This window comes from Lissotriton helveticus, chromosome 3_1, assembly GCF_964261635.1.
Source record: "Lissotriton helveticus chromosome 3_1, aLisHel1.1, whole genome shotgun sequence".
NCBI classification, from domain to species: Eukaryota; Metazoa; Chordata; class Amphibia; order Caudata; family Salamandridae; genus Lissotriton; species Lissotriton helveticus.
Genome location: NC_136061.1, coordinates 1,403,724,335 through 1,403,749,424, shown reverse-complemented (window position 1 = coordinate 1,403,749,424; position 25,090 = coordinate 1,403,724,335). Strand labels below are relative to the sequence as shown.

At 43.6% G+C, this 25,090-nt stretch overlaps 1 protein-coding gene across 3 annotated transcripts in view; it reads right to left on the bottom strand.

Moving 5' to 3' along the window:
• ITGB5 (integrin subunit beta 5) overlaps positions 1–25,090 on the bottom strand; it is a 780,917-nt gene that overhangs the window by 511,144 nt on the left and 244,683 nt on the right. For all 3 annotated transcript variants that reach the window (XM_078682057.1, XM_078682058.1, XM_078682059.1), the window contains one exon: positions 17,592–17,799. In XM_078682057.1, coding sequence (XP_078538183.1) covers positions 17,592–17,799 — 208 coding nt within the window. The remainder of the gene's footprint in view (positions 1–17,591; positions 17,800–25,090) is intronic.

The window sequence follows — 25,090 nt, the reverse complement described above, 5'->3', positions numbered from 1 at the left end:
CACCAAATCTCATTTGTATATTTGGCACCATCTCCCTGCCCTCTGGTCCCGTTACTTCCGGTACAACAGATCTTCTGGCCATAATAGGGAGATTATCTAGGTCGTTCCGAAACTGTGCAGCACTGTAGTTGTTAGGATGCCACCTAGTCATATGGCGATGCATTGTGTAGTTTCCGAAACTGTATTTTTTGTCGGTCCCTCTGGACAGTCTATCTTGACATATAAGGCAAGTTACGTATCTTGCATTTACTTTTTTCTGACCTTTGGGAATTTTAAAAAATTGCCAAATGAAGTTTTCTTTCCGGTGAGACGTCCTGGGCTGCTCAGGCAAAAACTGCCTCTCTTCGTGCTCGTCCTCCTGTTCCTCTTCTTCTTCTTCTTGTTGAATTATAACTTGAGCAGGTGGTCCACTCTTCCTTGGATGTGGTGGAGGTGGTGGGGAAGCACCAGCTGAAGCTACTAAAGAAGCCATTGCTCAGTGATCACAAAGGGTCTTTCTCTCACAATGATGAAAGTCAGAGTGAGGAAAGAAGGAGGGATTTTCATCATTTGGGAAAAACAAGAGTTCTCAACCAATCAAAAGTGTTCATTTTAGATTATATGACCTAGTCTTACATCATTAGGAAACCAAAAGTGAAATGAACCAATGAAAAGTGTTATTACCAAGTCACATGACTTGCTGTGTTTACGTTAAGCGCTTTGCAGGGCCTCCCGGTTTGCTTCCAGAAACCTGCGCTTTGCGACTCGCTTCGCGTACCAGTTCGCTAACGTAGTACGTCATATGACGTATCACGCGACAACGTGAAACGTCATGCGGACGGGAGGCGTCACGATGTTGTTTTGTAACGCGGCACTTGCGGTAAAGAAACGTTTACCGGCTCGCGGTCTATTTCGCGGCATCAAGGTCAGCTAACGGGAAGCTTCCCTATTTGCGAAGCGGGAACGAAGAAAAAAAAATATTAAAAAAAAAAATTATTCATAAACATATAAAATATATTTTTGGATTTAAAGAAGAATACATTTTACAGCTACAGATATTAGCTGTTAAAAAACCAATGAAATTCACAGAAAAAACCATAGGTTATGGACCATATATAGTTAGGAATTAGCATTTACAAAACCTTGAAAATTCACTGAAAAAACCATAGGTTATAGACCATATATAGTTAGGAATTAGCATTTACAAAACCTTGAAAATTCACTGAAAAAACCATAGGTTATAGACCATATATAGTTAGGAATTAGCATTTAAAAAACCTTATTTTACTCACACAAAACCATTGAAATTCCATATATAGTTAGTTGCACTAACTATATATCGCGCACCCGCAATCCACTGCTGATCATGTCACATATTACATCATTCATGACATGGTCAGTGACATCACTGATGACATCACTGATGACATCTCAAATGACATCACTGATGACATCACTGATGACATCTCATTTGACATCATTCTTGTGCTAATACGATAAACCTCTTCAGACTCTAATATAACCTTAGATACACTCAGTGTATACAGACACTCACACACTGCCACTCATCCATGGAGTTACTCACACACCCAGTCAGTCATGCAAAGAAACAATCTCACCTCCATTTCTTCAACTATACAGTTAAACACACCTTACTTATTGAAACATATACTAACACATATTTACTCTCTTATACAATCCCTGATACAAGTTCACAATGATCGATACAACCACTCACTCATTCAGTGGCTCTCATGCACAGTTATTTATATATGCCAACTCTCACATGTACTGTGTTTTACATATGTACTTACTATGACATGTAGCATTGAGATATCCATTCACTCATCAATACACTCATGCACACAGTCAACTGCCCATGTAGCTGTTTCCACATGCACTCTTGAACTCATACACCTAGTGAATAAACTGCTCACACATCTATGCATAGAGTCTCTCACCTTCCAGCCACCCCCACACAAACTCAATCTCCCATAGAAATACTTGGGCAACCAATTAATAACACATATAGCCTCTCGTATAGCTAATGATCAACACATGCAGCAGTTTACAGAACAACAGACATAATGATGCACAAATTAAGACAGTTTAGTCACTAACCCATGCATTCAGTGAGACACATTTAATCACTCACTCATACAGTCAGTCATGCACCTACTAAATCCTTCATCCAGACACTTATACATCCACTCAAGACATATTTTAACTTTACAGAAAAATACAGTCACTGGATGTTGTCATCAGTGATGTCATCAGTGATGTCATTTGAGATGTCATCAGTGATGTCATCAGTGATGTCACTGACCATGTCATGAATGATGTAATATGTGACATGATCAGCAGTGGATTGCGGGTGCGCGATATATAGTTAGTGCAACTAACTATATATGGAATTTCAATGGTTTTGTGTGAGTAAAATAAGGTTTTTTAAATGCTAATTCCTAACTATATATGGTCTATAACCTATGGTTTTTTCAGTGAATATATATATATATATATATATATATATCAAGCAGGGTATCTCGCACAGAGAAAAGGTGAGCAGCACTCATTCCAGCAAGTAAAAACATTTATTTTTCTGTTGCAGCTGCGGCATTGTTTTCCCGATGCATTTCGGTCATTCCCTGACCTTCTTCGGGGGAAGTAGCCTCAGCGTCCATGCGGCCAAACACTGAACGAGCGCCGCACCCTGCTCGAACATGGACCCCTCCTGAACTCATATATATATTCTGGGAACTGTGGTTTTCCGAGACAATCACAGCGATGATGGTGACTCTGAGCCGGCCCACCTGACTACGTCACTATGACAGAACAAATGGACTATTTAAAAGTGGCTGACGTGCAAGCATGGTGTTAGCAGGCATCTGAGGAAGACATTTACGTCGAAACGCGTCATGCCTTTGCTGATTGTTAATAAATGCCTTACCTGAATTCCCCGCTTGGTTTCCTCCAGTTCTTCTGCATGTTGAAGACTTTCTGTTATATATATATATATATATGGTCAACGCCAGGTCCCACGATCCTTGGGACTCGTCTTCAAATAAAGAGCACTCAGAGCCAATGTAGCGTGGTTTCGCCCAGTTATTTAATAACAGAAAAATATATATATATATATATATATATATATATATATATATATATATATATATATATATATATATAACTTTACTTTATCCCCCCAGCACTAACCCCCATGGTCCACTCACAAGGGACTCTGGGACCTGTAGTTTGCACGGGATACTACACAGGTGTGCTGCCTCAGGTTTCTCTGGGGGAGGTGCGGACTCGTTACATCGAGTTTAAGAGAAAGGCGGGACTTTTAACAGAGTGATATTTCTGTGGAGGCTTTGGGCGCTGACGAAGGCACAACAACAGCCAGAAATGCATCCGCCACTATCTGCAATAAAGCCTCCAAATATATCCCCTTGGGTCTCTGCTCTCTCTTCTTTCGGAAGGAGTGTTTCCTGCACATATCCACGCGTCAGCCTGAGACGCTATCACAGAGTACCCCGCCTCACCTTGGGCTCGGACATCACAGGCTGGGACTGTTCGTAGTTCTTCTTGTTTGCACCAGAGTGATTTGGATGGTCCTGATCCCGCCTCGGAGCACAGGAGGAAAAACCGGCAGTGGCGAGGTTATTTCAACCTCGTTCTGGGCCGCAGGCACTGTCCTCGCCGCCCCTGCTCAATGGACACCTGTAATCTGGGGCTAGGCGTATGAGGGGAGCTGAGGAGGCTCCGTTGTGGACAAAGAAGCTTTTAAAAAACGGAGAATGACATTTTGTTTTGTTTTTGGACTCACCCTGATATGTTCCCGCATCCACGTACAGAATTGTAACTTTACTTTTTCCCCCCAGTACTAACCCCCATGGTCCACTCACAAGGGACACTGGGACCTGTAGTTTTCCCAGATGCACGGGATACTACACAGGTGTGCTGCCTCAGGTTTCTCTGGGGGAGGTGCGGACTCGTTACATCGAGTTTAAGAGAAAGGCGGGACTTTTAACAGAGTGATATTCCTGTGGAGGCTTTGGGCGCTGACGAAGGCACAACAACAGCCAGAAATGCATCCGCCACTATCTGCAATAAAGCCTCCAAATATATCCCCTTGGGTCTCTACTCTCTCTTCTTTCGGAAGGAGGGTTTCCTGCACATATCCACGCGTCACCCTGAGACGCTATCACAGAGTACCCCGCCTCACCTTGGGCTCGGACATCACAGGCTGGGACTGTTCGCAGTTCTTCTTGTTTGCACCAGAGTGATTTGGATGGTCCTGATCCCGCCTCGGAGCACAGGAGGAAAAACCGGCAGTGGCGAGGTTATTTCAACCTCGTTCTGGGCCGCAGGCACTGTCCTCGCCGCCCCTGCTCAATGGACACCTGTAATCTGGGGCTAGGCGTACGAGGGGAGCTGAGGCGGCTCCATTGTGGACAAAGAAGCTTTTAAAAAACGGAGCATGACATTTTGTTTTGTTTTTGGACTCACCCTGATATATTCCCGCATCCACGCACAGAATTGTAACTTTACTTTATCCCCCCAGCACTAACCCCCATGGTCCGCTCACAAGGGACTCTGGGACCTGTAGTTTTCCCAGATGCACGGGATACTACACAGGTGTGCTGCCTCAGGTTTCTCTGGGGGAGGTGCAGACTCGTTACATCGAGTTTAAGAGAAAGGCGGGACTTTTACCAGAGTGATATTCCTGTGGAGGCTTTGGGCGCTGACGAAGGCACAACAACAGCCAGAAATGCATCCGCCACTATCTGCAATAAAGCCTCCAAATATATCCCCTTGGGTCTCTGCTCTCTCTTCTTTCGGAAGGAGATTATATATATATATATATATATATATACACACTGAAAAAAACCATAGGTTTCACACCAGTTATAGTTAGCTGGAAGTTTTACTCGCATAAAACCATTGAAATTCCCACGTTATAGTTAGTTGGACTCACTATAACTTGCGCGTGCAATGCACTGCTGATGACGTCACATATTACATCACTCATGACATGGTCAGTGACATCACTCATGACATCACTGATGACACCATCCAGTGAATGTGTGTCTTTCTGAAAAATAAATATTAGTGAGTAATGTTTAAATTTTTAAATATATGTATTATTGTTTCACTTTGTGTATAAGTGGCTGCATGGGTTGGTGAGTAGCTACATGTGTATGTATATGGGTTATTAGATGTTTTTCTTAGTATCAGTATGAGTGTTTGTATGGTTTGGTGGGGGTATTACTTAGCACATAGATGCATGAATGACTGACTTTCTCTTTGTATGTGTTTTGAAGACAGCATATGTGCAGGACTGTATGGGTGGATGAGTGTGTATATGTGTGTGTTAGTGAGTGAATGACTGTCTCACTAGTGTCTTTATCAGTAATTACATATGTTTTAATCTAGTATATGTGAATATTGATGTATATAAGTGAGTATATGTGAGAGTGAGGGATTGTAAGAGTTCCTGTTTTAATTAGTATGTGTTTCTATAAGTGATTGTTTAAGAGAGTAAGTATGTGTAAGTTTCCTTAGAAGTAAAGTGGTAGTGTGTGTATAGCTGTATATGCAAATAAATGGATGTTCAATAGTTTATTTGCATGTGTGAGTATGTGTGTGAGTAACTTTTGGATGCCTGTCAGTGTGCAACAGGATGTATAGGTGTATCACTACATATGATGAGTGAGTATATGTATGAGTGACTATATAGAACTGTTGGTGAATGAGTGGATGTGTATATAGATGGTGGAATTATTGAATTGGTTGTTGTAAGTGGTATGGGTAGCTGCATTTTTTTGAAAATTTTAGTTTCTATTTTTGAATATGTGTTTCAAGGGTTACATTACAGTGAAAGGAGGTCTGTCACTCTGTCACAAGGATGGTGTCATCAGTGATGTCATGAGTGATGTCACTGACCATGTCATGAGTGATGTAATATGTGACATCATCAGCAGTGCATTGCACGCGCAAGTTATAGTGAGTCCAACTAACTACAACGTGGGAGTTTCAATGGTTTTATGCGAGTAAAACTTCCAGCTAACTATAACAGGTGTGAAACCTATGGTTTTTTCAGTGAATTTAATAGGTTTTTTAAATGCTAATTCCTAACTATACCTGGTGTGAAACCTATGGTTTTTTCAGTGAATTTTAATGTTTTTTTAATAGCAAATCTCTATAGGTATGAAAAGTAATATTTTTTTATAACAAATTTTATATTGTATAATTATGTAATAGTTTTTTTATTTTATTATTTATTTATTTATTTATTTTTTGCTGGAGCGCTCCCGGGGCGCGTACCGATGCGCTCACCGGTAAGCGCAGTGTTTCGGTGCGCCCCGGGGCGCGTACCGGTGAGCGTCCCGTTAGCGCTATTGCTGCGAACGAAAACAACATATCGCGTAGCCGCGTGATGCGTCATATCACGCACTGCGTAAGCGCACCCGGAAGCACGCCAGCGCATATGATCGCGCAACGTCTTGACGCGCTTACGCTACGTGCCCCGGGGCGCGCCCCGGTGCGCGACTACGGGCGCGCCCCGGGGCGCGTAGCGTAAGCGCGTCGGGCCATGTGACCTGAAAATAACACTTTTGATTGGTTCACAACAGTTTTGTTTAATAAATGATGAAAGACCCCACCTTTTTTCCTCATTTTCACTTTCTTGTTTGAGTGAAGAAGACCTGCATTCATTCTGTGAGAAATGGCTTCACTAGTAGCAGCTGCAGGTGCATCTGCACCACCACCACCTCCACCACCACCACAAGGACCACCACAAGACCACATTGGTGGTCAACAAGAAGAGGAGGACGAAGAGGAGGAGGTGGAGAGGGACTTTTTGCCTGAGGACAATCCCCCATACAGACCCAAGGAACATTTTATTTGGAACTTTTTCAAGATGCCAAGGGGTGCTAAAAAAGTGAATGCAGCTAAGGTGACTTGCCTCATCTGTGGCCAAGAACTGTCAAGAGGGAACCCAAAGAAGAAGTATTCTTTTGGGAACCACACGATGATTAGGCATATGCAGAGGAAGCACCCGAACAATTATTCAGCAGCAGAGGTCAGGGAACTGACCAAGAACCCTTCCCATCCTTCTTCTTCAAGTGCCTCCAATCAATCCACTCTATTGGATGCAGAGGCTAGGCAGATGGTCCCTAATGTACAAACTAAGTTTGGGGATTATAAATTTGTTTGCAAATATTGCAACAAATCCATTTCATATGGTGAGCAAAGCATCACTTTACTCAATCGAGCTGCAGACAACCATCACTGCAGCAAGCGACCTTAATTTTTTTCTATTTTTTTTTGCTCCAGTTGAGCTGTTTTCAATTCCCTGTGTTTTGTTTGCCCCCCAGAAAAAATACAAAAAAAATATAAAATTGTTAAGAAAAGCAAAAAAAAAGTAAACTAATTTCAAAAAAACAATAAAAAAATATAAAACAACAAAAAGAATAAAAAAACAGTTCTTTTCAGAACTACCTCTAATTTATAAAAAAAATGCAACTTTTTTTTGAAAACTCATTCTTTTTTCTCCAGGGTATGCTCCCCGGTACGCACCCCGGTGCGCGTACCGGGCGCTCCCCCCGCGAAAATCAAAAATAAAATAAAATGTGTTTCGCCCCGCGGGCCCCTTTTATGGCCCCCACATCAAACCTAGGGGATCAGGGGGGGGTCTACCCTGCCCCCTTTTGGTCATTTCCCCCTTTGATTTTTGCCACCTCTTGTGTCTCGATCCTACCGAGACACAAGATGGCGGCCGCTCCGGACTATTTCGAATGTTTACAGACACCTGAGAGCCAATCAGCTTCCCGTGCGCAAGTCGCGTGGCGCGCCCAGAGCGCTCCCCGGTACGCGTATCGGGGCGCGCTTATAGATATATAAATTTTTTTGAACCTAAATTACTCAAAATACTCTGGAGCACATATCTTGAGACATAGCAAAGGCACATCGGGCTACCAGTCCCTACAATTTTGCCAAGTTTGGTGAAAATCCATTCAGCCGTTCGAGCTAAAAGTGCGACCGACCGCCCTATGGAAATTAACATGGGGAAAACACGTTTTGGGACCCCCCTTTTATCTCGGCCCCCGCTTCACGAATCCCCCCCAAACTTTCAGGGAAGGAGCGGAGAGCTGCGAGGCAAAGTTGCTGAAAAAGTCAGGCTGATTCCTCAACCGGCGCCAAAGTTATTCCAAATAGAATGTTGCGATTTCCCTATGGAAATAAATCCTAACTATAACTACCTACTGGCGACCGCCAGTAGGTAATATGTGAGCAGAACATCCAACTTCAACAGGAAAATTCAATTGAAAAAGGCACGGACTTCAGATTGACGGTATAAGGCTTCTTTTATTGTATCAGGTCCCCCTCGACCCCAAGACCAAAGAGACTCGTTTCAGCTTCTGCGAAGCCTTTGTCAATCTATTTGGCGCCAGTTCATTTTCAAAATATATAGCCACTCCCACTTATGGCACTAGTAAAAATAGACAACATACTACGTGCCTCACTGCTGACCCTCCCAATTATACGTGCCTCACTGCTGACCCTCCCAATTATACTATGTCTAACACTGCGCAATGCTAATGCTGTACAATATCGCATATTTATTTATTTATTTATTTATTCAAAGTTTTATATAGCGCGAACAAGATCCTTACAGATATCAGAGCGCTTCACAATGACAGGGTAGGGGCAGTAATAATGAACAGAGGTAATGGGAGCAATGTAGTAGTCACTAACATGAATGGATAAAATATATATAGTGGGGGTACAGAATATTATATATATATATATTTATATATATATATATATATATATATATATTCACTGAAAAAAACATAGGTTTCACACCAGTTATAGTTAGGAATTAGCATTTAAAAAACCTATGAAATTCACTGAAAAAACCATATGTTTCACACCAGTTATAGTTAGGAATTAGCCTTTAAAAAACCTATTAAATTTTCTGAAAAAACCATAGGTTTCACACCAGTTATAGTTAGCTGGAAATTTTACTCGCATAAAACCATTGAAATTCCCACGTTATAGTTAGTTGGACTCACTATAACTTGCGCGTGCAATGCACTGCTGATGACGTCACATATTACATCACTCATGACATGCCTAGTGCACCCCTATTTTTCAGAGAGTGGCTACCGCCCTCTCTATTAAGGCTGTGGTAGACTGACAGTGGTGGCAGCAATAAATCTATAGTCAGGAGAGGTGAGTCCCTAGGCACCCTCCTGACCAAGTCTGTGCAGTTTGCCATGCCTGTGGGCCTGTTGCCTTTTCTGACTGATGTGTGTTTGAGAGCCCGTGGGTGTACAGGGGAAGAATGGTGATTTGAGCCAGTGTGAGGAATGCGAGCTGTTCTGCTGGACATCCCAGCTCCCCCCGTGCCCCTCCCTATTTCCTTGGAAAGGCCTGGTGGGCTGGGGGAGACACTCAGCTCTTATCTGAGTTTAGCTGCACTAACTGTGTGGAGAGGACCCTCCCCCACTGGTCAGGGCCTCCTGGGCTGGAGTTAATTAAAATTCCTCTCTAGAGGGTTGCACAGCCTGATACCAGAACAGGACCTGCTACATGCTTGACCCATGCATTGAACACGCGGTGAATTGTCTGTGATTGGAGGTGTATTCAGAACGCAAAGAGCGGCAGACCCTCTGATTGGATGAGCCTATCAATCAGAGGTGATAAAAGTCTGGCCTGAGTGGTCAGCTGTTGTTCAAGACTGGTCTATGACTGACGAGTGGCCACACCAGAGCCCTCTGACAGTAACCAGCCGCGACCCCAGGAGATAAGACTGTTCACTGCGGTCTGGATGAAAAGCATCATTAAGGACCAGCTGTTTGTGAGGCTTGGAGGAGCATTCGCTTTGGACCAAGGAAATTACAGACAGCTGCCCAAGGTGTGGGAAGGAAGCTTGCGGCACATCACCCAGTGTGGAGAGGAAGCTTACAGCACATCACAGAGGCTGGTGGAAAGAAGCTTGCAGCACATGACGAGAGCCAGAGAGGAGGATGCTTGATTCTAGTCCTTGAAGGGGAGATCAAATCCCCTCTAGGCTCCTCCCTTGCGCTGTGGGAGCCTGTACAAGCAGTAACTGGGAAGAGAGGCCAGTGAAGCAGACCCCCACCTTTCTTTTTGTGATCTCTGAGGGTATCAGGGTGAACTGGCACTCTGTCCAGCCACTACCCTTCTTCAGCTAGCCAGTGGCTACTGGACTAGTGGGACTCCAGTAAACTGTGCCAAGACATCCGGCACCTTTGATCAGATCCCTGACACCACTAGAGCGGTGTCCTCACTCACAATGGGAGGGCACTTCTGTTGCTTTGGGTGGGGGGTTATGGGGCTGATCATGAACATTTGACTTCACATCATATGCTGAAACTATATCCTTTCAATACAAAGTTTGGTATCAAGGCTCTAGTGAATGAGAACAGCCCTGTGTAACATGATCAGTAATATGCTATGCTTACTGTGTGTTTTCATGTTAACTGTGTTTTATAGTGCTTGGCGTCTAGGCGCTATAATACTGTTTGGGGTCAGAACTCTGTCCCAGAGGGTTGTAGAGACTTCTGGTTTTCACTGTTTATCCTAGTTTTATGTGTAGTATAATTATCTTATGTGTATTAAAGTACTTTTCTTTTATAAAAAGTAAAGCACTGACTGGACATTGAGTTTATCAGCTGGTGGTACGGTTTACACTGTATTCTGAATGTCTAACCCCACCTCACCTCCTTGAGTAAGCCTTGGACTGCTCCGTCTCGCTACCCTGAGAGAGTCAAGTGCTGGAGAGGAGTACTTGGTTATCCAGTTTTGGGTCCCTTAGTACTGAGGCCCCAGGACACCAGTGAGGGAACACTCCAGTTGATGCGATTGGAGCGCAGTTACCCCTGAGTGCCCTGGTGCCCAGGAAGCCGGGTCTAACAGTCCCGTTAGCGCCATTGCCGTGAACGAAAACATCATCGTGACGTATCGCGTAGTCGCGTGATGCGTCATATGAAGCACGGCGTAAGCGTACCCGGAAGCGCCCGAGCGCATACGATCACGCAATGTAAGCGTCGCCGGGGGCGCGTAGCGTAAGCGCGTCGGGTCATGTGACATGAAAAAACTCTTTTCATTGGTTGCTAACAGTTTTTTTTTTTTAAGAAGGAAGGAAATCCCCACCCATTTCCTTCACTTCATCTTTCACTTTTGTGACTGCAAGACCTCTCTTTTTGCTGTCAGCTCTTTGCTGAATTAATATCTTGCATTACCATGGCTGCCAGAGCATCCAGCAGTGAAGATGAGTCAGAGGGATTTCTGGATGAAGAGGTCCCTCAGCCGAAAATAAAAGAACACTTCATATGGAAGTTTTTTTTCCATTCCACCTGATCAGAAAAAAGTAAATGCTCTAAAGGTGGAGTGCAGGATTTGTAAAACTGTCCTGTCACGGGGTGACCCCAGAAAGAAGTATTCATTTGGAAACTCGACGATGATTCGACATGTCGAGAGGAGGCACCCCCAGAACTTTGCCCGGGAGAGTGTCAGGGCTCTGGCACGAGAGGCTCCCAGTGATGGGGCCTCTACTTCAACCGGAGGACAAACTGCATCAGGGAGGGAGCAATCACAAGAACAGATTCCCAACATCCAGCCTGCTTTTAATAAAGGCGTTATGAAATGCAGATATTGCGATAAGTTACTTTGCTATGGGGAACAAAGTGTTCTGCTAATGGTTCGAGCATTGGATAACCATCGCTGCCGTTCCCAGCCCTAATTTTGTTTTGTTTTTTTGCTCCTGTTGAGCAGTTTCACATTCACTGTTTTTGTTCTAAAAAAAGAAAAAAAGAAGAAAAAAAAGTTCTTTTCAGAACTACCTCCAATTCTCATCAAAGAGCTGTGTTCTTAAAAAAATGTTAAAAAGAGTAAGTGAAGTTGAGTGCATTGATAAACGAGAAGAAAATGAGTGAGAAAGCACAGAAAGGGACGAGAGGAGAACGGAAGTGAACTGGGGGACTGAAAGAAGGTGAGTGTGGGGAAGGAGAGTGAGCAGAAGGAGAGTGAACATGGGGAATGTGGATATGCGAAGAAAATGTAGTAAAGGAACGGGGTGTGGAAGGGTAAGAAAAGAGCAGTGGCTTAAATTATTATTTTACTGTTTCACTGGGTTTTCCCCATGGTACGCTCCCCGGTACGCTCCCCGGTAAAAAAACATTTTTGGGCCTCGCGAAGCCCTTTTATGGCCCCCACATCAAACCTATGGGGTCAGGGGGGTCTACCCTGCCCCCTTTTGGTCATTTCCCCCTTTGTTTTTGCCACCTCTTGTGTCTCGATCCTACCGAGACACAAGATGGCGGCCGCTCCAGACTGTTTGGAATGTTAACAGACACCCGAGAGCCAATCAGCTTTCCGCTCGCGAACTCGCGTAGCGCGCTGGTACGCGCCCCGGTGCGCTACCGGGGCGCGCATATAGATATATATATTTTTTTGAACCTCAATTACTCAAAATCCACTGGAGCACATATCTTGAGACATAGCAAAGGCACATCGGGCTACCAGTCCCTACAATTTTGCCAAGTTTGGTGGAAATCCATTCAGCATTTCGGGCTCAAAGTGAGTCCAACCGCCCTATGGAAATTAACATGGGGAAAACACGTTTTGGGACCCCCCAAATATCTCGGCCCCCGCTTGACGAATCCCCTCCAAACTTTCAGGGAAGGAGCAGAGCGGAGCGGGCCATCTTCTTTGAGAAATTCGCGAAGATTCGTCCACCGGATCACATATTACATCATTCATGACATGGTCAGTGACATCACTGATTACATCATCCAGTGACTGTGTGTTTCTATAAAGTGTAAATATGTTTTATATATATGCCAAGGTGTATTGAAGAATGAGTGGGTGTATGAGTGTGTGAATGGATGATTTAGTAGATGTGTGACTGATTGTATAAGTGACTAATTAAGTGTATCTTACTGAATGCATGGGTTAGTGAGTAAACTGTGTAAATGTCTGCATCAGTTTCTTAGTTGGTGTGTAAGCGGCCACATGGGTTGGTGAGTAGCTACATGAGTGTCTATATTGGTTATAATTTGGTTGTCGGAGTATCTGTATGGGTGCCTAAATGTCTATGTGGGTGTGTGGGGGATGTGACTCTGTGCATAGATGTGTGAGTGGCCGATTCACTGGGTGTATGGATTCAAGAGTGCATCAGTGAAGGTGGGGGAGTGTGTGTAGAGCTGTGTTGGTGAGTTAATGGATGTCTTAGTTGTACATGTGTGTGGCATGTGAAAGGCAGTATATTTTAGTGTTGAAGTATATAAATGATTATATGTGAGAGTGAGTGATTGTGAAAGTATCTGTATGGATGAGTGTGTGCTTGTGTCAGTGATTGTATATGAGAGTAAATATGTGTTAGAATCTGCATAAATAAGTGAGGTGGCGTGTGTATAACTGAGTAGGTGATTAAATGGGAGTGTGATTAATTATTTGCATTACTGACTAGCTGTGTGAGTAACTCTTTGGGTGAGTGGCGGTGTGTGAGTGTCTGTATGGGTGTATGAATACATATGATAGTGGCTGTATTGATGAGTGATTGTATTTATGAGTGACTGTATAGGTGAGTGAGTGGATGTGTGTGTTGACCTAGGACTCAGTGAGTGGGTATGTAGTAATTGGTATTGGTGTGTCAATGGTTTCGAGAATGGTAGTCTTTATTTTAGAGTGGGTGTGTCAAAGGTTATATTAGGGTGTGAGGAGGTGCATCAGATTATCACGTGGATGATGTAATCAGTGATGCCTTCAGTGATGTCATCACTGATGTCATCAGTGATGTCACTGACCATGCCATGAATGATGTAATATGTGACGTCATCAGCAGTGCATTGCGGGGGGCGCAAGTTATAGTTAGCTGAACTAACTATAACGCCGGAATTTCTCTGGTTTTGTATGAGTGAAATGTCCAACTAACTATAATGTGCCTGAAACCTATGGTTTTGTCTGTGAATCTCTAAGTATTTTTAAATGCTCATTTCTAAATATAACATGCCTGAAACCTATGTTTTTTTTCTGTGAATTTCAATGTTTTTTTAAATCTGTAACATGCCTGAAACCTATGTTTTTTTCAGTGAATTTCAATGTTTTTTTAAATGCTAATTTTAACCTATACAGTGCCTGAAACCTATGTTTTTTTCAGTGAATTTCAAAGATTTTTTTTAATGCTAATTTATAACTATAACATAGCAGTCACATTTGCAGAGTGGTGGAGAAAGGTAAGCGTGGCTTCCAAACACCTCTGTTCCTGTTCTAGGTGAAGGAAGCTTGCACTGTTGCAGCCAAGCTGTACCTGTTCTAGGTGAAGGAAGCTTGCACTGTTGCAGCCAGGTTGTACCTGTTCTAGGTGAAGGAAGCTTGCACTTCTGCCGGGCTGTACCTCTTTAGGTGAAGGAAGCTTGCTCATGTACTGCCAGGCTGTACCTGTTCTAGGTGAGGGAATCTTGCACTTCTGCCGGGCTGTACCTGTTCTAGGTGAAGGAAGCTTGCACGGCGGCTGCCAGGCTCTACCTGTTCCTAGGTGAAGGAAGCTTGCACTGCTGCCACGCTGCTCCTGTTCTAGGTGAAGGAAGCTTGCACTGCTGCTGCCGGGCTGTACCTGTGCTAGGTGAAGGGAGCTTGCACTGCTGCCAGACTGTACCTGTTCTAGGTGAAGGAAGCTTGCACTGCTGCTGCCGGGCTGTACCTGTTCTAGGTGAAGGAAGCTTGCACAGCGGCTGCCAGGCTCTACCTGTTCCTAGGTGAAGGAAGCTTGCACTGCTGCCACGCTGCACCTGTTCTAGGTGAAGGAACCTTGCACTGCTGCTGCCGGGCTGTACCTGTTCTAGGTGAAGGAAGCTTGCACTGCTGCCAGACTGTACCTGTTCTAGGTGAAGGAAGCTTGCACTGCTGCTGCTGGGCTGTACCTGTTCTAGGTGAAGGAAGCTCGCACTTCTGCCGGGCTGTATCTGTTCTAGGTGAAGGAAGCTTACACTGCTGCCAGACTGTACCTGTTCTAGGTGAAGGAAGCTTGCACTGCTGCTGCTGGGCTGTACCTGTTCTAGGTGAAGGAAGATTGCACTGCTACAAGGCTGTACCTGTCTAGGTGAAGGAAGCTTGCACTGCTGCCACGCTGCACCTGTTCTAGGTGAAGGAAGCTTGCACTGCTCCTGCCAGGCTGTACTTGTTCTAGATGCAGGAAGCTTGCACTGTTACTGCTAGACTGTACCAATTGTAGGTGAAGCAAGCTAGCATTGCACACCTGTCACATCACACCTCGCCCCCTCCCTGCACCACTGTGCAAACGCGCCCCCTGGCACATTGTAAGTAGGGGGATTAAGTCCCCTTAAATCCTGAGGGTCCCAGGGATCCAACTAGCCCACCAGGTACCTCCAGTAAGCGCCACAGAGCTGCGTTGCAGAGAGGTGTAATAAGGGGCGTGACCTCAGAGCACCTCTCTACAACACAGTCCTGTGGTGCTTACTGGAGGTACCTGGTGGGCTAGTTGGCTCCCAGGGACCCTCAGGATTAAAGTGGACTTTGTAATACTGCAACGGTCTAGTCGGTGCACGCATACGCACCCCTACATCCGCAGGCACAAGATTACAGACTTAATCCCCCAACTTACAACACACCACAGGGGGCGTTTGCACACTTGTTACATCAAACAAAATTCTGGCTACTCCATAAAACTTTCTGGACCCCAGCCCGACTAGACACACTAGGCCTCAGGGAGGATCCCCTCTGCTGGAACTGCAACATTGAGAAGGGGGACCTAGCGCACCTTATTTTCCAATGCCCAGCACTCAAGGTATTCTGGGGTATGGTATTTGATTTCATAGACAAGGTGTTTAAATGCAAGATAGCGAGGGAATTCTCCTCTCTCACCACGGAGTATATGCGAACTGATCTCTCCTCTGAGATAGATAAGGAACTAATGGACCTATTACTAACAGCTGTGGTTAAACTAGTGCTAACCAAATGGAAAGACACAAGCAAAACTAACTACAAAGGATGGATCAACTGGGTCACACACTTCCGAGGAGCGGACCGCATGGCGCTGCATTACTCGCCCTGGAAAGCGTCCTCAAGGGGACTGTGGGAAGCTCTGGACACGTTTCTAGACCCTTACTGGCCCTCACTCCTAGTGTACCGACCCACGGACCAAAGGCACAGCACAAGCAGAGCCTGGGTGGGCTCGAAGACGGACTCAAGAACCCTGATTGGTTGTAAGCCGAAATGCAGTTGTTTTAACTGACACTACTGTAAAGCCAAGAAAATGTACCTCTCTATATGCCTGTCCTATCCCCTTGTTCATTCATCTCTAACTTTTCTGTCCTTTCCTCCTTACATCTCCTTTACTGTCAAAAAAGAACGAACTAGAGGGTAACCACATATACAGCATGGTACGAACATTCTATGCCAGTTGTGGCTAACTCCGCAACAGTATTGGTGATTGTATAAAGTATATAAAAATACATTTTAAAAAAGGATGAATAGATTCCAAAGTGCAAATGCACATTTTTTCTTACTTTATTTCCTTGGGAGGAAAAAAAGAGGTTTTTTAATCGATAAACACATTCCCCTACATCGCCACTAAATGTGGGGGTGATCGATTCCCTTCCCACCCTGGAAGGGGTATTCACGGCAGCTTTTAGAACAAGTAAATACAATCTCTTTCCAGGCTGGAAAAGCAGAAGCGAAGCAGTTTATGAACATCCACAGATATACTTGAGAGTGAGCGTTCACAAGCTCCCAAGACTACTGACGACTTGAACCACGCAGGAATGCCTTAAATTCCATCGTAGTACTGGAATTTGGAGTGCGGAGAGCTCTGTACTCATGGCAGCCATCTATGCTCCCTTAAGGGTTTGCTCCTGCCAAGAATCCCTTTGTAACCTCCTGGCAAGGGTAATCAAGGTTCATTTGGTCATAAGTTACTTTCAAAGACAAATGTACTTTAGTGAATAGACCCCATTATTTTTAGAAACTAAGCAGTGCACCATAAGCAGGTTAATACCTATTCAGCGTCATCCTTCTTTAAAAGAGCTTACGACGGGCGGGCGCATTGAAATTATGCAGTTCTGCGGCTGCCGAGTTTTCAGCATAATGATCTATTTGCCACATAATCCAATATCCACAGCGCAGTTTGCTGATCTTAAAAAAAAATTGCATCCAGCTAAAACGTATACAAAACGTTACTTAAAACATGACACTTGTTGCCATGCGGGGTTAGGCCCTTCCCAAAAGGTTAAGTGGTCACCTTTCAGTTGCTTATTGTTGTATTTGGGTGTTAAACTGGTACTAATGAAGTGAAATTGTTACACAGATGGTTTTAACGTGTAAAAATGTCAAAATAATTTAGTAATACTATCTCAAAATGTGCAATATTGTCCTGCATAATTCACTCAACTCAACTCTCCAGCTAACTTGGTCATCGCCTGTCGCATAATTCCTGTGGCCAGGACAATACTCCAAGAAGTGTAGCTTTTCTACTTGATTAAATGTGGAGAAAGAGTCCACAAGCTTGTGGACAGCGATGCTAGAGAGTCAGATCTATCACTGGTTGGAAGGACAAAACTCACCAGGCCGCAGGCTCAGGGAGATCTTCTGAGGTATCATCTGGGTCACAGCAGAGTGAGTGGCGCCGGATCCCTTGCTGCTCAGGGAAACATTTTTCACAATGTTCACCCTGCTAGCAGGATTTTCAATGTACTCCTTAGTGCAACCTTTCTTCATCAGGTTTTCGACATAGTCACATCTTGAAACAATGGTTCTGGCGCTGCCCAGCTCCTTAAAAAAAAAAAGAAGATAAAAAGCAATCAATCAGAATATTGCCCTTTTGGGGGAATCTCATTTATACTTTAACCCCTTTGCTGCGGGGTGTTTTCCCCCGCTGTGCGGGGGGAGGGGGGCTGTGTGTGGCGCCGCTGTGCTTATGACGAGCTCAGCTCGTCATGAGGCACAGTGGAGCTCGTCACGACCACACCCGTTTTGGAACGTTCAGCACAGCGGGGTAATTATCCCCGCCTGCGAACGTTCCAACGGCCGTGACGAGCTCAGCTCGTCATGAGTGCAGCTCAACCGTGCCTCATGACGAGCTGAGCTCGTCATAAGCACACAACGGGTTAATAGCAATGTCCCAATATTTATAACAGTATTTGTAATTCAACAAATCAGGAGCAATAATGTATGGTGACAGAAATGGAGCAGTATAAAGTAAATAAGAATATTCGTATGTATTAAGAAATGGTGTGGCTCTTACAATTTTTAAGATTTGGAGAAAGCATGATAATTATTAACCATTGATTGGAACATAAAATACAACAGAATATTTGTGTTTGTTTTAAATCAATGTGATATCAGAGAAGAGCACTTTTGTGTAAAAATGTTATATGGAATCTAAATAGAAAAATTAAAAAGTTGTAATAACGTAGTTAAGTTACATTTCAAAAATATATGTTGGTTCACGCATGAACATTATGGACTTTTAGCAAACTATTTCACATGTATAGTTCCTGTACCCATGAGGCCAAGATTTATGTATGTTCTGACCAGACGAGGACAAAGATGATTTATAACATTAGTACTCGTCAATTGAAATAAACTGAGACTCATCCTCAATAGATTGTAATCCAAAATATGTTATACATTTTAGGAAACTCATTAGGCGGGTGTCAGGATTTTGTCATGCAGAATAAGTTGTATTTTGTGTTATATTCAGCGATTTCAAACAAACAAAAGCGATTAAATGTACCAGCGGGACATTGTATAGAGAAATGTCTAGTAGCTGCCACACACAAGATTCACAGTTTCATCTAGACATTCACTTCTTAAACCAGTCTCCTTTTGTGAAAAAGTTGCACCTTAAAAAAAGAATACATGAAACGTCGCAATAGGGGTGTGTGAAAACAATAGTCTAATAAACATTGTGCTCCAGCCTACTCACAGATCTAATGCTTGAGGACGGCCGCCAGGCCATAGTCATTCCATTTGCCTGGACACATCAAGGCCCTCTTTAAGCCTAATGAAATTAATGAAACACATTCCCGCCTTTGAAGTTATGAAAGAAACAGGGGAAGGAGGAAGTATTTCAGATCATGGCCAAGTCATATCTAAGTACTCGAGGTGAATGGATACGTTAAAAGGAGTTTCTAAAAAGCAGAAATAAACTGTGGCAAATAGTTAACTTGACGAAAAAAGAAATGCATAACTTCTTATTTTTGTCCATCCATGTGCATAGCGGCCATGTGCCCTACGTCACGTGCAACACACTTCTGACTTTTTTCAGCTAACTTTAATTATGCATTCTGGGTTTTGTAGTTTCAGCTTTCATTAATAGAGGTGTTTAAAACCCAACCATTAAAAACCCTCCTAGCCAAAAAAACGTGGACGAGCTAATAGAGTCCCACATGATTTGGGGTGCATCAACTTCATTCCTCTATTGTGCGTCACCGTGTCCCCAGAAAGCTCTCAGCCTAATGCTTCTTAACTGGACACCCAGTGCTCCAAGATGCACAAACTCCAGGGCTAACTTCACGCAAACAGCCAGTTGTGCTGGAAACAAGCTTCCTGCTCATCACTTCACTGCAAACAGGCTAAAGCCCGCCATTTTCAAACACGCAGCCAGATGGTTATAGCCTTTGACGAGTGTTGCTCGTCTCTTCCACTCAGCGACCTGGACATCAAATGCTGTGACCCAGTGCCAACCAGTGGGAGGCGTCCAGTCGGAGACTCGCTGACCAGTAGAGTGGAAGGGACCCCATGTACGCCCCTCGCCATGCTGTGTTGCACGAACCATGACTATTAGAACTCATTTGTGAATAAGGGCTTGGTCTAAAGAAGGGGTCTCCAACCTTTTCTGTAATAAGAGCTACTTATGCTCAGTGAAAATCCTCCAGAGCTGCTAATATAATCAGAGATGTAATAGTAACAACGTAAAACAGGATTACATTAGTGGCCTTTAAATGCAGCATTACCAGCAGTGATTACTTCAGCCAGCAGTGATCTAAAAATTCTTTGTCAATGTGGAATGCCTTTACATCAGAAACACATAACAGCCATAGCTGCAATGCCCCTAGGACCAAGTTAATAATATTAGAAATACATCTCCCCAACACCATTTGATTTTTATCACTCAAAAATCAGCTTTCAACGTGGAAATTGAATAATTTTTACCCAAACGCCAATTTATGAGTTCTGAAAATAAACACATTTTCATCCTGAATATGCTTTTCAGTTTTGGTATACCTCTATTAATTCAACCAAGAGGGTCTACATTAATTCACAGGGTTGCGCACAGGAGAGCTACGTGCAGTGCTCTGGAGCTACCAGTAACTCACGAGCTACTCGTCGGAGAAGCCTGGAACCATGTAATGATGAGCTTCCAACCATCTTGCAACGAGGCAGTCCCTGTAGTTTACTTATTGGAAGCTTTGAATGTATTTCCCAGAAACAGAAAATACATTATTTATCGTTCCAAACCATAATAGCTCGTATCAATATCCATTCCCATAAATATATGCGTTATTGCCAATTATGCATTCTTACATGTCAAGATAAAATATTCTCAATTAACATAATTTTTGAGCTTGCAAAGCATTGGGACTGGCCATCAGCCACTGTACTCTTGAACCCGAAAATAGTGATGCAAATGGAGGCCTACTTCTCTGAACGAAAAAAGTGCGAGGATAGAAAGTAACGTGTGCCTTTGATTCGGTGATAAAGTTCTGGGATCCAATATAACCATCAGTTTATAGACCGCAGAGCACCTCACAATGTGGACAATAATCTTTACAAAAAAATACAGAGAATACAGACAAGATTATGACATATACACTTTAATTTCGGCTTGTCGTGGGATGATCTATGAACAGAGGAGCGCATAAGGTCTGACAGCTGTCATTCTAGATGTTTCTTATTTTTTTCATTTTTGTTGTGGTTATTTGTCATTTCCAAACAACAAGATATACAGTTGAGGCTCTGCAATGAGCAAGTCATCGCCTTGACATAGCAATACAACATAGAATGAAATATTTGATTATACAAGCATTTCAACTGCATTTATTTGTTTCGTGAGCACTATTAGAAGCATACATTCCTGATTAGCCTAGCATCCATCCGTGGTATCCATCCACTTGTTCCAATTCAACATCTAATCAACACCAGTGTCCACACAGGGAATGTGAAAGAGGCTATTGTTATGTGACTTGAAGGTGATTTTCGGGACATGACCAAGCGACAAGAGGTTTGCAGCATCTTTCTGAATACCTGCAACCAGTGGGGTCCAGCAAACCAGCTGCGCCATCTGGGAGGTTGTGACAGAGCAGCTGGACCACAAATGGCATGAGGTAGTGTCTCAAAAGTCCTCAGATGTCTTTGGGTCTCAAGGGCGGTGGTAGCAATTCCATATACACTTCCAGTTGCTCGTTAAAATACATTAGAGAGTCCAGCAATTGCTTTAATTTGGTTCGCTCCCCTCCTCCTCAACACGCCACCTCAGTTTTGGCCATCAATAATTCAAGTGCGATAAACTTTTTATGTAATGTATGTAGGTTCCCCAACAAACCTAATAGTGCAATTTCAGGGTCTATCTCTATTACACAGTCCATCGTGGGGGACAGAGCAGCCACCACCTTGTGGCTGTGTAAAAGGACCCATTTGCATGTCCAAGCCAAGTGCAAGAAACCTGCTCAGATGGCCATCTCATACAATGTGAGTCTTCATGGACTCCAAACCTCCATAGTGACAAGGGAGTGCTAAAGGCTCTCTGAACAAATTTGTACAGAATATGCAGGCGACTACTGGAGGTTAATAGGCCAGTCTGAGAACAGCTACATTTCCACGTACCTATGGTTAATCTCATCTCCCAGTTCCTCCTCCTATTTAGTTTTAGCGGTGCATGCTACCATTAACAGTTCACATTGCAACTAAGTATTGCATCGATTTAGGAAGGTAATCAAATGTGCGGTGGACTTGTCTTCTAGCAGTCTTTCTTGTGGTGGGAGTGGTGTCAGGCTCACAAGAAACATTGGGTAGTAGTGTCACACTCCTGGGAGACGGTAGTAGAGGAAGACTACAAGGGGGGGTGTCTTCTAAGGCTCGCATAAATTAATCAGGGAAATGAAGCTACCATTTTTTTTATAAATGTCCACCCATTTAAATATTCTCAGTTTCCTGAGCTGGGAGATTGGTTTGGGTTCTTGCTTCACTGGTATTCGTGGATGGGTGTGCATAGGTTGGTTAGGGGAATACATAATGTCTCACCGGGCTCTGTCTATTTAAGGCATTTGTGGTGCATGCTGCCTGTGGTACTGGGCTCCCTGTTTTGGGTGCGGTGCACTAAGCAGAGCTGGGAGGGGTATAAGTGTCACCTCGTCCAGCTCCACTGCAATATTCGACCTGGAGGGGGTGGGGTGGACACAATGGTGAGCAAAGTGCGCCTGGGCGTACAGACAGTATACTTTAAGATCAGGGGCGTCAAAACCTCCCGGTGGGAATGGTAACATCTAAATTTCCACGTCCAAGCCAGGCTTATCAGCTGTGTCCTAATCATACCAAAGAAGGATTTATGGAGTTTGGGGACACATTGCCAAATAGATAAAGTAATCTGGTTAGGGTGACCACCTTTATGAGCCGTATCCTTCCTGTCAAGAATATTTGAGATTAGATGTTCGTTCGTTAAAAATAAAAACTTAAGAATATCTCAGATACACCAAAAATGAAGGTTTTTCAGTATTCGTCATTTTGCTAATCTTTAATTTTTTTTACATGCCTATATTTGCTTGGGCCTACACCTTAATGACGCCTATTTATGTGCAAGCGTCCCTAAATAGTATGAACCAAATAGATATGTTTTGTACTCTCTAAGCGCTCTTTCTAATGAGATGCACAGTAGACATTTTCATATGTGTTACGTATTCTATGCATCCACTTATTATATTCCTGCAGTATGTTCTTTTCCTTGCCACATTGGTTGAATTTTAGTCCCACTAGGAGTTTGATGAGACTAAGAAAGTTTCCAAATGTGGTCTATATGCATCGGACATAAATGAGCGTACTGTTGTAATACATGACTTTGCTGCTTTCCTCAACTAAACGTGCACTTCGCTATACGAACAATATATTTGTTCCAGGCTATATCCAAAATCCTAGCTCATTCTTTTATAACTAAGATTACTCACGTCATTCACTTAACTTTACTCCAGATGGTCTTGCTTTTCTTCGCTTTCCTTCTGTGCTATTCATTTACTGTTTTTTGTTTCCGGGCTGCCCCTTTATGTAATTTCCAAAATGTCAATCGCCTAATTACATTCCAGTAATTTTTATAGAGCGGACACAGGTTGTCCTGTATTTATTTATATTTAACTGGCCTGTTGTAACAAGACAGGTTCTTTCAACACAAGATGGCACACTCCTGAACCACGGATGAGATGTGCCTTTTTAGGTCAAGGCTAGGCAGAGCACATGTGTTGTCTTGGAGACAAGCTGTATTCAGTCTGTGGGCTCTGCACATGCCCAGTGCTTTTCATTGGTTGTTTTGCCTGCCTTTCTAAATTCCTTTGGCTTAGTTGGTGAACAGTTAACATTTGTCCTATCTTTTGGCAAATTGGTTCCAACGCTGGAGACTGCCCCTGCTACAGCGATCCTTTCAGTATTGGCCATATGTTTATTTTCAGCGCACTACTTTTTTAGTTATTTAGCTTTGGTTGCAACTCTTCTTCCGCCACCCGCGCTGTTTACTGTGAGCCTCCGGTCACCCGGTTAGTGGTGTGAAGTGAATTGCTCCTGTGCCATATATTGCTTGCATCTTCCTGTTAACATTCTGTGCTCTCCGATTTATCTGCTCTGGGAGCACCAGACTTATATTTTTTCTTCTGATTCCCTTATCGGTGGAAGGGGTGCAGCTGATTGGGACCAGCAATGCTTTGGTTGTGAAGCGTTTCTGCATTTTTGCTTCTTTCCGTGAGGTAATGGTTACGTTCATAGGCCCCTCAGAAACTCCCCCCAGGGAAATTGTTTTTTGCTATACAACCCTCGGATATTATTGATTTCAAGCAAGGGGAGCTGATTTGCATTGAAGTGAAACACACAGGATTGCCATGGCTAACCCCTACACTCTCAGTGCAGGGAGACCTACTCTCTGGCGTTACAGCCTCATTAGCACGAAGAGAAGGCGAGCACTGCAACACAAAAGACTATGGCTCCGGGAGAAACCTGGCAATTACCCTCAATCATAGCATCATATTCTAATTGAGTTGGTCATTCATGTAATCCCACCGCAGAGTTGGAGGCCAGAGTGTCCTTGGTGAGTGTCCCCGACAGACAGCATGCCCCGCAAAAACTGGTCTTACCCTGATTTTCCCTAAAAGCAGCAAATGTATATAACTTTCTCTTCATAGCATTTCTCTAGAGCAGGTAGCAGCATATTCACTCAGAACCACTTGTTTGTAACAACAAGCTAAAATAATACTTCTATGTGAAGCATATGGATGTTTTCGAAAATGTTAGCTGCTCTTAGTTGTTTAACCCTGTAGCAAGCAATGGAAAATTCCCCTTCTACTGAAGCAACGCAAAACAGACAGAATGATCGTTTTTTGGTTTTTTTTTTACACACAGAACAACCTTGTAATCTTTCACAAAATAAAGCAAGAAAGCTTTGTTTTTTTATTTTATTTCAGTCGTTTTTTATTGTATAAAAAATATATATTTACATGGAGCACGGTATATACATGGTTGGAGGAAAAAGGGAAAAAGAAAGTAGAAGAAAGAAAGGCGGAAAGGAAAGAGAAGAAAAAAACGCGGGGGGGGTTGGCTGTCTGCTTCCAGTCTCATTCGGTTAGTTCGATTACTAGTCATCAAAGTTCTGCTTGTCGTTGTCGTCTGCCATCCCTTCGTGTTGCTTGGCTTGCATCTTTGTCCCACGCCCCGGAGGATGGAGAGGATAGAGAGGATAGGGACAGATCGAAGAGGAAAAAGAAAGGAGCGCTGTAGGTTATTTTCCTTTTGTATGCACATGGACCTTTGTTTTATTTTGACGCCTGTTCATGCCTAGTCCACTTATGCTACGTAGGCACACTTGATA